Source organism: Meriones unguiculatus, chromosome 10 (genome assembly GCF_030254825.1).
Source record: "Meriones unguiculatus strain TT.TT164.6M chromosome 10, Bangor_MerUng_6.1, whole genome shotgun sequence".
NCBI lineage: Eukaryota > Metazoa > Chordata > Mammalia > Rodentia > Muridae > Meriones > Meriones unguiculatus.
The window spans coordinates 21275260-21288631 of NC_083358.1; the positions used below are offsets into that span (position 1 = coordinate 21275260).

The 13372-nt window shown below is 49.6% G+C and overlaps 1 protein-coding gene across 2 annotated transcripts in view; it reads right to left on the reverse strand.

The window, feature by feature from the left end:
- Window positions 1-12469, reverse strand: part of Cdh3 (cadherin 3) — a 45727-nt gene extending 33258 nt beyond the window's left edge. For both annotated transcript variants that reach the window (XM_021632471.2, XM_021632462.2), the window contains exons 1-2: window positions 11967-12469; window positions 11670-11772 (exon numbers count right to left, since the gene is read on the reverse strand). In XM_021632471.2, coding sequence (XP_021488146.1) covers window positions 11670-11772; window positions 11967-12014 — 151 coding nt within the window. In that variant the 5' untranslated portion in view covers window positions 12015-12469. The remainder of the gene's footprint in view (window positions 1-11669; window positions 11773-11966) is intronic.
- Window positions 12470-13372: the final 903 nt, after the last annotated feature.

Here is a 13372-nt window from a genome sequence, read left to right on the forward strand (position 1 = left end):
GTAACTCTAGTTCTTAGGGATCTGATGCTCTTCTCTTTTGGTTTTCCTTAAAAAAAAAAAAAAAAACAAAACCGCACACACACACATAATATAAATCTTAAACAAACAAACAAAAAAACAACACACACACACAAAAAAAACCCCTACAAACCCCAAATTTCTTTTATTAAAAAAAAAAAAATGGAGACAGTCATGCAGTTGCTAAGCTGCAGAGACTGCGCACGGTTCACATTTGCTCATACGGAAACATGCGTCTCCAATCATGGGTGTTCTGAATTATTGGAGGCTTTCTGGAATGCACCCTTTACATCAGTGGCCTGCGAGAGACTGTCTACCTCAGCACTATCGGGGATTAAGAAAGAATATATAAATCTCTTTCCAGGGAAAAATAAGACCAGAAGTGAGTGTTTGCTTTAAGAACGGAAACCAACTTTTACTGAGCAAAAGGCAGGAGTCTAAAGAAAAAATTGAGGGGGGGAAGAGAATACATTTTCTTTCTTGCTCTGTTTGAACCACACTTTCAAGCTCTGAGAGGTCCCGGGAGATGATGCCGGCATGAATACACTTGGCAGTTTACTTCTCAGTCATACAATTTTAAACTGTCTTGATTTTTGGCGATTTTGGATGCTTTTGAAACATCCATATAATTGAGTCATTAAAAAAAAAAGTTTACTGTGAAACCTCGCAGCAGAGTCTGGCCATAAAAAGCTCAGTTTGTCTGGCTGGGGTTAAGACGCACAGTTCACTCTGTCATCTTTCGGCGGCTGTCTTTCCTAATAAGGCGACTCCTGATAGCTTTTTAAAATCTAAACACTTCACGATTTTTGTGCTAACTCCTTCCTACCACCACATCTGTAAGAGATAAAAACAGAGGGCTGGCTCAAATAAATCATGTCCCGTCCACCACTGGAAGACTCCAGAGTGGTTAAATCAAGATAGATGTGCATTTCACAATCTGGAAAGATGCCTGCATCTCTGGGCTAACAAAGCAAGCTGTACAGTAACGTGTACGCATGACATAGTCCAGTTGTTCAAAAATTCCTCTATGTGTGCTCACGTCTTTGCACAGAAAAAGATCTACAACGGGGCCATGGAGATGGCTTAGCCAGGAAATGAGCTTGCTGCCAAGACTGACGGCCCAAGCTCAATCCCCGGTGCCCACACTGCAAGGATTTCGAAAACCCGACTCCAGCAGGTTGTCCACACACACAAAGAAAAGGTCTTAAAAAATTAAAAAGGTCTACAAAACAGGACTGTATTAACCCACTAACTGTGCCTGCCCAGAGCAAGTAGTGTCCGGGAAAGAGAATCACCCTGAGTTTATTTATGATTCGCTGTTACTGACAGGGAGTCAAGGCTGCTAAGCCCAAACTCTGTGTCTACTAAGATCAAGTGTGACCTGGGGCAGGGTGTGGGTGTGTGTGTGAGTGTGTGTCACTTAATCGACTTCAGTCCTGTTGCCTCAGTGTTTGATTCTTTAATGAGCTAGTACACATCAAGCGCTTAGAGCCACGCCTGTCACGTAGAAAGTGCCGCATTTTTTTCCTATAAAGATGTTTGAATCTACAAGGAGCATATGCACGTGGCTTAATTAAAAATCTCGGGGGTTGGAGAGACAGTAGCAGTGAAGAGCACACAGTGCTCTTACCAAAAATCTGAGTCTGGTTTCCAGCACCCACATCAGGAGACTCACAACTGCCCGTAACTCCAGCTCCACAGGATGTAAAGACTCCGGCACATACCCACACACAGACACAAAAACATATACGTGATTGTAAATAAAATAAATCTTAAAAAACAAAACCACCCAGCCATCTATATAAATATAAAACAACATATATAGGGGCAGGTGATGAACACATTAAAGACTCCCCAGGGAATTTTGATTATCAGCCAAACGTGCAAATGATTGGCACAGAGGCCAAAGGCAGGGATGAAACAGTGGGAGTAGGGTTAAGACCAAGCTGGGGACTGCAAGAAAATTCTGAAATGGGGCAAAGACCATAAAAAACAAGGGGTTGGGAGTCTGTTGGGAAACCGGGCTGAGGAACTCCGTAGGGAGAGGGGAAGGGTGTGGGCCTGGCGTCCTGTGCTGGCTTGTCTGTGGGGATCCCACAAGTAGGTATTTACCCCACGGATGAAGGTACAAGATAGGGCTTGTCCTGCAAAGGTAGCTCAGCCAACAGCCGGACTGAAGCAGGCTACTCAGGATGTGCCGGGGGCACGGAGCCTTCAGCAGACCCTCCAACCGTCTCTCTAATTATGTAAGCAGAGTCTTATGTCCTTGTAGCCCTAGGCATTCTCAACCTCCAGGTCTGAAGCTGAGACTTAGAGGAACTTGCCTCAGATCACAGTTTGGGGTGAGTGCATCAAGACAGAAGTCCCGCTTTCCCTTAAGTGTCCAGGTTGTCTACCATAGGTCTGTCCCTTCAAACCAGCTTCATAAGAATCTAAAGGAATTAGGGACATGGGGAACATGATCTTGTCATACAATCCAGGTTGGTATTAACTCATGATCCTCCCACCTCAGCTTCAAGCACCAGGATGACAGACCTGTGCTTCAGGCTCAATTTAGATGACATTTCTTATTTCTCTATAAGATGACCAAAGATGGTGAGATGGGTGAGTGCCTGCCACCAAGCCCAATAGCCCAAGTTTCATACCTAGGACCCACATGGTGGAAGGAGAGAATCGGCTCCTGCAAACTGTCCCTTGACCTCCAAGTACTTGCTATGGCACACATGCACACTCACACACGTAACAACAGTACACATGTAACATGTAACAACAACAGAAGATAGATCAGGCAAGGTGTTGTGGTCCTCATGTTTGAGAAAGGAAGCCAGGCTTGGTAGGACAGGCATGTAATTCTACCAACCAGGATGCAAAGGCAGGAAGGCCTCCAATACCAGGCTAGCCTGTGTTACAAAGCAATACTCTGACTCAAGAATTAAGAGAGTCTTTTTAGAAATATGTACATGTACCCCTATAGACATAATTCTAGGGGAGCAAAGACTTGCTAATCATGCACTCTACCACTGAGCTAGCCAGACCTCTGAGGCAGTCTATTTATGTATTTATGTCTATTTATGTCTTGCCATGTAGAGCAGGCCGCTCTGCCCCACAATCTTCCTGCCTCAGACTCTTGAGTACTACAATTAAAGGCATGAACCATCATGCCTAGCTTCCAGGCTCCCTGGCATGTGCCACAATGCCTGGACCGTAAGCACTCTCAAATGAGCAAAGATGGGATCCGGAGGCTAAAGAGGGAAAGGAAGGCCTTCAATTACACCTCCTCAGTCTAGAGCTCTCCATTCAAGCCCTGAGGGGTAGCAGCCCACCGTCTCTCCTCACGGAGTCAGGTTCTCCCACTAACTGGCTGTGTGGCCCTGAGCCTTCTCCTTTGATGCTAGTCAGGGACAAAGACAAAGCTGTGAGTTTAGACAACTGGTCAAGGAGAATGGAAGCTGCTCGCTGGGCTGGCTCTCCTGGGATACGGTATTTCTGAGCAGCTCGGCAGGACCAGGCTAGCTGCAGCCTGCACATTGGGTAGCTACGGTAATTTGTAGGCCACTGATGCTGATGCTCCCAGGAACCCAAAACCATGAGTTCTAGAATTGGGTAGTGGAGGAGAAAAGGAGGAGGGGCTTCAAGCTCTACTATCCAGGGCCAAGGAGGAGAGGAGAAGTGGAAGATGAACAGCAGCCAGTGGCCTCGGCTGCTAAGAATGTCAGCTTGAACCCTGTCAGGCCTGGTATCTGAACCCCACCCCCCATTCCTAAAGGAGACGCCAGAGCTGTCGGATACAAGTGCTCGCCTCCACCAGTCCAGTTCCTGGTGATTAACACAAGCCAGGGGAGGGAACTGGAATTCAAGGCTCCTGAGTCAGAAGTTAACTATTTCCAATCTTCCCCTAGCTTGTCTGGGGCCAGGGGACTTCGGAATCGCTTTCCCTTACCACTTGGATTCCCACGTCGTTAGTACTTACCGGGTGTTCAAAGCCTGATTGTACAACCTTCCAGTAGACGCTTTCGGCAAGTTACAAAGTTACTAGCGTAGGTTTCCAGTCCGGCTAAATGGGGCCAATTCCACCCGCCCCATGGAGCTTTTTAAAGGAGGATTAATGGGGCTTATGACATCAGTACAAAGTGTGATTCTGGAATGCAGTAAGCTCTCAAGAAGGGGCACTCAGAGCCTAGCGAGTCAGTGGATGGAGGTGCCTGCTACCAAGCCTGGCAAACCAAGTTTGATCCCTGCATCCCAGGGAAGGTGAGACCTGGCACTCAAAAGATGCCCTCTGACCTCCACTCACATGCCCAGGTACACATATGAACACCCAACAAACAAATACATGTAATAAAAATAAGAGATGGCGTTTAGGCTGATGGATTTTGAACTTTTCTTGGCAGTTCCTCTGCCCAAATCAATGAAGGGAGGGGTGAAGGTTAATGCAAGAAAAGTCTTCTTGTCTGAGAAAAGCCAGGGAGAAGGGGGTGGGGCAGAGCAAAGCGTGTGTGTGTGTGTGTGTGTGTGTGTGTGTGTGTGTAGGGGGGACAGCAGCACTGGATTAGGATCAGTATCTTGCTTAAAGGAAGATGGCAGAGAGGGTACGGCTGCCTTTGCTGAGGCTCAGACAGTCCTAGACAGCTCTCACTGTTCTCCCCGCCTCACACTCTACAGTCCAGGCATATGAAATGTATTTAGGGGCTGGAGAGATGGCTCTGCGGTTAGGGGCTCTGGCTGGTCTTCCAAAGGACCCAGGTTCAACTCCTAGCACCCACACAGCAGCCCACAACTGTCTGTAATTACAGTTCCAGGGGAATCTGATGCCCTTACACAGACATACATGCAGGCAAAACACCAATGTACATAGCATAAAATAAGTACATTATTAAAAAAATGCATTTAAAGTCCTGGAACCCAGGCCATTTACCTACAGGAACATGCCCTGCCATCTCTAGCCCAGTTCTTTCCTATCCTCTAGCTAAGACATCACTTCCCATGGGTCCCTTCCTAGTGACTCCACAGTATTCTCTTCATGTCTCAGTTCCTATCCCACTCCAATCCTTATTCTGCCTGTCTAGCACTTTAAGCTTGGGGTTTTTGTAAATTTGTTCACTAATGCATTCCAAGACTAACAGTACCTGGCACACACCTGTAATCCCAGCACTAAGGAAGTTAAGAGACTCAGGACTAGCCTCGGCTACATGTGAGAGCCTGTCTAACATGGGGTGAGACATGGGGGTAGGAGTTGATGATGATCAGCAATTACACCCGGCTGGCGATTGACCAGCTGTATGTTTTTCTAACTGGGCGCTCACAAGAAGCTCTAAGTCTTCCTTGCCTCTGAATACCTCACACTAAGAACATGCCCAGGCCATTTGTGGGCTGAATGACCATTTCAGGTTGGCTTTAGATCTCAGACACTCAGCTGCTTCTGTAGTGAGGGGCGGGGAACTTGATTTGACCATGGGGGAAAATGAGAAAGCTGCTTTGTAGACCAGGCTGGACTTGAACTCACAGCAATCCACCTACCTCTACCACCCAGATTGCTGGGATTACAGGCATTTGCCACAATGCCCGGCTCCCCTCAGGCTGGTTTGAAAGAGAATGATTCCCATAGGCTCATATTTAAATGTCTGGTTCCCAGTTGACGGAACTGTTTAGAAGGGTTTACAAGGTGTGGTCTTGTTGGAGGACATGAGTCCCTGGGAATGGGCTTTGAGGTTTCAAAAGCTCACACCAGGTCCAGTCTCTCTCTCTGCCTCTTGTTTATGGGTCAGATATAAGCTCTCAGCTACTGCTCCAGCACCATGCCTGCTGCCTGACCTCACACTCCCTACCATGATGGTCACGGACTAACCTCTGGGACTATAAGCAATTAAATGCTTTTAGAAGCTGCCTTGGCCATGGTGTCTCTTTACAGCAACAGAACAGCGACTAAGACAGCCTTCCTTCCAACAGTAGCAAGAGAGTCTCGTCCAAGGCACAGGCCAAATACATACTAAAAATCTGCTGTCTTTACCACTAGGCCAGATGAGAAACCAGTCTAGGAGGGCAAGAGCATCCAGAAGACAGCTACCGGAGGACAGAGAACAGCATCAGCTTGATTCACTACCACACAGTACTGGGATGCACAGGTGACTCGGGGTTAACCCAGCAAATGAATTCAGCAGAAGACGAGAACAAAAACATTCAAGGGCCAGGCACAGTGGCTCATGACTTTAATACCAGCACTTGGGAGGCAGAGGCAGTTAGAGCTCTACGAGTTCAAGGTCAGCCCAGATTGAGTTTCATGCCAGCCAGGGATACACTATGAGACCCAGTCTCGAAAAAATGTTCATGAGGGAGTAGGGAGATGCAGCTTAGTGGCAAAGAACCTGCCTAGCATGCACAAGGCTCTAAAACTCTGATCATCCCTGTAAGAGCAAAGAGGTGGGGGGAAGAGGGAAGGGAGAAAGGCTGTACAAAATACTACTCCTAACTGCCAAGGAACGGACAGAAACTGCTTGAGGGCTCATCGAGACTTGCAGAACTACACATCCACATAATGGAGTACAACAGTGAGACTCAACTGCACTCACACCCAGAATCATAGAAAGGATCTCAGTATGGGCAAGGAAAGACGCCAGACGCAGAGCAAATATTTGATACCTTCTTTAATGCAAGGTCTCACAATGCAGTTCATGCTGGCCTTGAACTCAGGATTCTCCTTTGCTTTTGCCTTCGGTGCTGGAATTACAGCCACACATCACCACTCCCAGGTTAAATGAACTTTCCTCTCTGTTTCTTATTATTACATTATTTACTTAGTTCACGTGTGCACGCGTGTGAGCATTATAGCATGTGCACACACATTCAGGAGGTCATAGGAAAACTTGCAATTGTAAAGCCTTGCTTTCTACCATGTGTGTTCCAGGGACTGAACTCAAGTTTGGCAGTAGATGTCTTCATCTGCTGGGCCATCTCATTGGCCCATTTGTCTTTTGAGACAAGGTCATCTAGATCCATTAGTTCCTGAGTACTGAGGTTGCAGGGAGAGTAAAGCACGCCTGACTACGACTCATATATATATAAGGTTCTAATGCAGGTAAATTAACCTATGGTGTAAGAAGCCAGAACAGTAGTTATCTTGAGAGAAGGGTGTTGGAAGGCAAGGGGCATCTGAGTTACTGGGGATGCCATCTTGGTCTGTGTGCTGGTAAACAGGCAGCTTGTGCTGGTGGTGTCAATAGTTACTTTGGTACTTAGCTCAACATATTCTTTTCTTAAAATCACTTTTATCTAGTTACTTATGGCAGGGGGAAGAGGGAAAGGCATGTTACCCGGTATGCATATGGAGGGCAGAAGACAACCCGCAGGAGGGACCAAACTGAGGTCACTGATCTTGTCACTGAGACCCTTAACCGCTGCCATCTTGCCAGCCCTCAATGTGTGTTATTCTTCAACAGCAAGTCTGAACAGAAACCTCACTCATCTTGGCAGGGGAGACTTTTTCCCTCTCCTATCCCAACCATCCAAATGTTCCAAAAAAACTTTAGCTTCTGGCCCTAGCTACTCGGTAGCCATTCTAAGATGCCTTCCTGATGCAGCATGGGAGGTGAGAACACCCTCTCTGGGTAACCTAGGAACAGAGTGCTGGGAGAGGAGGTGACTAGAGGTTTGAGGCCTGCTCCCCTGACACAATGGATGGTTGATACCGGGCAGAGTCTTCAGCAACAAGCCCTCCCCTCTGCTGAGCGAGGAAGGCAGCTGGCTGGGCTCCAAACCCCAGGTCCCCACCATTCATTCCTCTGAGGCAGATTTATGGGGCTATGGAATCCCCTTGGGCTATGGAGGCAGCCAATCAGGATTTATATCCCGGACTTACTGCTGACTGCCTCAGTTAGTCCATTTTATGTCTAAGGGGAAGGTACCAACACCTGCTTTGCAGGGCAGCCGTAGCACTGAAATACGGTTTACACCAGCCTGGAAGCTTTCAAAGGCAGGGGCTCCGTTTCACTCGCTGCTTTAGGTACGGTTCTAGAACAGGCCCTGAAACTCACAGCTATCATTTACATGTTCACGTTTACTGAGGGAATGAAGCAACTTTAAAGGGTGGCTTTTACACCAAAAGCTGAGCTAAACACGGCCATCTGGAAACCAAGTCAGGCTCAGTCAAGCTCACTAGTGAACCTTGAAGCCTCCTATGAGTTTAGCTTTCAATCTTCCCCAAAGGCTTCCTAAGTGCTGGATGAGACAGCTGAGGGGGTTGGGTCCCAATGAAGTCCTGAGTGTCTGTGACCCATGTCATGAAGCGGTTTCTCTCAATTGCTCGGATATCAAGGACGGATAAGGTGGCTGTGGTCCATTACTTCTGACCACTGCTCATACCCTACAAGTTCCCACCTCTCACCTCTGTCTCCGCTCTCAGATCACACCCATCGGGAGGGTCTAGAGTAGGAGCAGGTCTGCTCCCTTCCTTCCAGACCAACTTCTCTACTAAAGCGCCTAATGCTAGGACGCTTCGAGATGGTTTTCCTGTGGAAATCCTACAATTAAAACATCTGGCTAACTGAGCATGGTAGTGTACACCTTTAACCTTTAACCTTAGCAGGTGGATCTCTTCCAGTTCAAGGGCAGCTTGATCTAAATAGTGAATTCCAGGGCAGCCAGGGTTACACAGTGAGACACTGTCTCAAACCAACCAACCAACCAAGACTAAGTGCCCACAGGAGTAGGGATTGTGACTGGTGGCTGTGAGATTCCAAACCCAGAATTCTGATCCTTTCTTCCATACAACATGGGAGTCAAAAGTTCATTCAAATCCTAGCTGGGCAATGCAACAATGACTGTGATAAAACCACAGCCACTGGAGTTTCTTTTGTAAAATGGGTTGACCAGCTGGGTATGAGAGGCAGAGGCAGGCAGACTTCTTGTGAGTTTAAGGCCAACCTGATCTACATAGTTCCAGGCTAGCCAGGGCCACAGGATGAGACCCAATCTCACAAAGGAGCCTTGCTTTCTTCCAATGGGTTTACAGGGCCTTGGGCAGGCCAGGGGAAGTAAAAGTTCTGTCTGGGAGCCTGGAAGATGCTTATGAGCTGCTGAGCAAATTAAAACCAGGAAGCTGAGCCTCTGCTTCTCCATGTCTAAAACTTTGGGCAGGGTGTTGCTATCGGGTTTCTTACGTTCCAACTCTGAGATTAAAACTCCAAAGTGTTTAACATCCACCTTACCTGCTTCAAGGGAATGCTGGGAGGGCAGAGCAAGCTCAGAGTTGTAGAAGGGCTTTGAAGAGGAAGGCGCGCACACAAACAAAGCATTAATTATACCAGATCATTTCTTTGAGCTCAACATCACAACCGCTTGTAATATTCATAACCAGGGGCAAGGAGGGAGGACTGTAACATGGAAAGTGCTGTTTGTTCGGGCGAACTTGAGGCTTTGTATGTACCCGCAGGATAACCCTTTCAACCTTGTCCCATCCAGAGACTTGTTTCAAGAATGGGGAGCTAGGGTCCGGGTAATGAAGTGAGACATTTAGCAGCAGTTGAGGAAATATACTGAGGAGAGACCTGCATATTTCTGTTGTTGTCAGGGGAGTTTCATTTATTTAAAAAAATCAAAATTTAGTTTTACATTGCTAAGTATCAACCCCAAGGCCTCATTTTGCCACTGAGCCTTGCCCACAATTGTATTCTATTTATTTACTTATCTCTTTTTGGTTTTTCGAGACAGGGTTTCGCCACGTCACAGCTCTGGCGGTCCTGGATATTCTTTGTAGACCAGGCTCACAGAGGTGCTGGGATTAAAGGCGTGTGCCACCACGCCGGGTTAAGAGGCAGACTCCTGGGCTTTTACCTAAGTGACTTCCCCTTTCCAGGGAAACCTGCCCGCAAGAGCAGAGTTCGCAGGGCCAACTCAAGCCCCGCCAGGCACATTAGCCCGCTCTTAGTTTTTTAAACCAGGTGTGTTCTTGGCACAAACCTACTATTCTCACAACCATAAACCAGACACCGGAGAAGGCAGAATTTCCTTAGAAAAAAAAAAAAAAGGTTAGAAATTGGTGACATCACCAGGAAGCACTGGCCAACTCTACCATGTAATCAAAACCTCCAGCTGCACTTCCCCATACAGCCTCGAGCCAAGCGAAGTGACAGCTAATCTGAGATTGTTTGCTTCAGTAAGAAGATAAGACACTCACAGCTCAAAGCCATACCTGCTCTTGGAATACAGCAGAAAATGTGACAATGGGGGCGGGGAGGTGGAATTGGCAGAGATTTGGTTAGCCAGAGAGCTTCCTTAGGGAGCCGGAATTGGATTTGGGACCCTGCCCAAGTTAACATTTTTACAGGCTGGCTCAGTTGCAGTTAGCCAGCCAGTAATAAACCCATGTGCAAGAATTTAAAGTTTATGAGGCATGGCCTCTTAATGCCTGGGCTCCGGCTCCCTACAGCCTAGCCTTTAAGGAACCTGGCCCGGCCTGAGTGTTAATTGTTTTGTCAATCCGCTGAGTTAGTTCAGAAGAGTTTTGTTTGTTTGTTTTCTTAAGGCTTTCTACAGACTCTGGGGCCTCACTTCTCTTTTGCAGAGACAAAGGAGAGTCACCTGCCTCAGCTTTGACACCCCCATATCTAAGCTGGGGACATGTGTCCTAGGGTGAGAAGTATTTGATGGAAGCCCTAGGAGGTGCTGGGTGGCAAATGTTTTGAAAGTCGTTTAAACTACAGGTCCCCTCCCCAGAAAAATGCGTGCAAAAGTTCTCCTGAACTCCACTCCACTCTACTCCTGGTTTGAACAACTTGGGTTTAAGCTACAGAGAAAACCCCGTTGTCCTCTCCAGTCAAGAGCCCCACCACCAGCTGGCAGATGCCCCGGCACACTGGTTCTCAGCACCAAAATGACCCTCCACTTTCAAGTTTTTGAACTTGAGTGGGAAAAAATCGAAACAGAAAGATCAAAATGTGCTTTGATCGCTCATTCACTCGCCGGCTTGGGGCACAGATGTGTGCCCCCCCCCCCCCCCGGCCACTCGCGACTCAAGCGATCTAACATCCTAGTACCGAGATGCTTGAAGTGCGGGACCTAGTGCCCCCACCCCCACGAGCATAATGGCCTCCGCCCAGGTGTGCCAGGCCATTCGCAGGCAGGCAGCAGGGGCGCAGGCCCTCCGGGAAGGGCAGGGTTAAGAGTGCATTCCAGCTGCCCGGGAACAAGGGGGGTGGGGAGGGCAGCCCAGAGAAGAGAAACAGACCCGGTCTGTCTGTCGGAGACACAAAAGCACGGTTCACAAAGGGGGCCCGAGAGGGGCGAAGGGGGCTGCCCGGGACGCGGTTCATCCCCACACCTGCGCGGGGGTTGCGGGAGGAATGTGCCCCGCGCATTCCTCGGCTGTGGCCGGGGCGGGAGAGTTCTCCACGTCGGGGCTGGGTGAGGGGCTCAGCCGCGAGGCACCGAGAGGTCAAGACAAGCAGCAGCTGCGGGGCCAAGGGGATGGTGGACGTCCGTGGGCGCACCGCTGCGCAACCCAGACCAGGAGCCGCTTTCCGAGCCTCCTCGGGAGGTGGGGCGGCTCCGGGCGTCCCCAGCTCCGGTCCGGACGCCCTCGGAAGGGCCACGGTAAAGCGGACCACGTGTGGTCTTACACACCGTGATGCCCAGGCAGGCTGGCCCCGGGAGGGTCTTACCTTTCCCCAGCGCTTGGCTGGCCTCCAAGGCAGTTCCTCCCACCTCCAAGGTCACTTCAGCCTCCGGATAGGGCTCGGAGGCCACGCTCGGTAGCCAGCAAACCTGCGTCCGAGGGCAGGAGAGGGAAGGGGGAAGCTGAGTCACAGGCGTGCCCGGTTCCGCACAGCCATCCTTGGGAGTCCTCGGTGGGCCCCCGGGACCACCTTTTCCCCAGGGAGCACGGCCCTAAGGTTCCCTCCGACGCCCGCCCTCCAGGGAGCAGTCCGCGTTAGGAGCACCGCAAAGCACCGTAGTACCTGGAGCAGGAGGAGCACGGAGGCGAGAGGCCCGCCGAGGGGCCCCATGACCGCGGGGAGGTAGGTGGAGAGGCCGCCGCGACGGTGGGCACGCGCTCCGCGAGGCGCCCGGCGCAGCTCTGGGCACCGCGACTCGACCGAGCCCGCGGGAGGAGGCCAGGTGCGCTCAGGTAGCTGCTGATTGGCCCGACGTCACGAGGCCCCGCCCCTCGCAGGTGGGGCCGAGGGCAGCCCGCTGGAAGGCGCTCGCTGGTCCCCCCCACCGGGTGCCCTCCCGCGTCCTCCCTGCGCTTTTGGAACTACTCCTGAAGGATAATACCCCGTGGCCCTCGCAGGTCCTGGCTTGGATGGAAAATAATGTAACAAAACAAAACCGCCAATCCACTCCACCTCAGCCTCTGCAGCTCGGGAAGACAAATATTCCATTGCTGGCAGCTACAACGGAAAAAAAAAAGAAGTGGAGACGCATCTGAAACCCGACAAAAAACAGAGGCTCCCCATTCATGCTGCCAGAGGCGCTGTGTTCAAAGCTGTGATGGAGGCAGGGCGTGTCTTCACACCGTCTACAGCCGGGCCTGCCCTCTTCGACTCTCTCCACCTCCCACGGGAGCTCTCTGGGAGAACTGGGGTTTTGAAACTGGCATTGTGGTCTCAGAGGACCGCGGCACACAGGATCTGATAGACGTTTGAGAGAACAGTTACTTCCGTCTGCAGCTGCACAAATGGAAGGAAGCTTGCAGAGAAAGCCCCAGAGTTTGGAAGCCATAGTAACTTCAGAGAGCTTGAAGTTAGCTCTTTATTAAGAGAGCTAGGGTAGGGAACCGATTATTAGTTATTAGGGCTCGTTATTTCCAGAATCCCCCAACATAAATGCGTTCTTCCCCCAAATACAAGTTAAATGCAAACAACTGGAGATTTTAATCTTATTACGTGTGTATGTCTGTATGGGCCCATGGCACACGTGTGCAGGTCAACTTTGTCGGATTGTTTCTCTTGTTCCAATTTTAAGTGCGTTCTGGGGGTTGAACTCGGGTCGTCAGGGTCGTGCTTAACCTGCTAACCCACCACCTTTGCTCCTCAATTTGCTTTTTTGAGGTAGGGTCCCACACTGTCGTCTCAGGCTGGCCTTGAATTCATCACGAACCCTCTGTCTCAGTGTCCTAACTGCTGGGATTAAAGGCATGACCCACCATGACCAGCTTAATAAAAAATGACCAGCTTTTTTTTTTTTTTTTTTTAATCTAACATATATCTTAGGCTGGCCTAACATACAGCTGGGGATGGCCTTGAATTTCTGACTCTCCTGCCTCTGCCTTTCCTAGTACCAAGATTACAGGCTTGTATCCCTGTCCTGGTTTAGATGGTTAATGGAATTGAACCCACGGCTTCATGCATGCTAGTGGGTC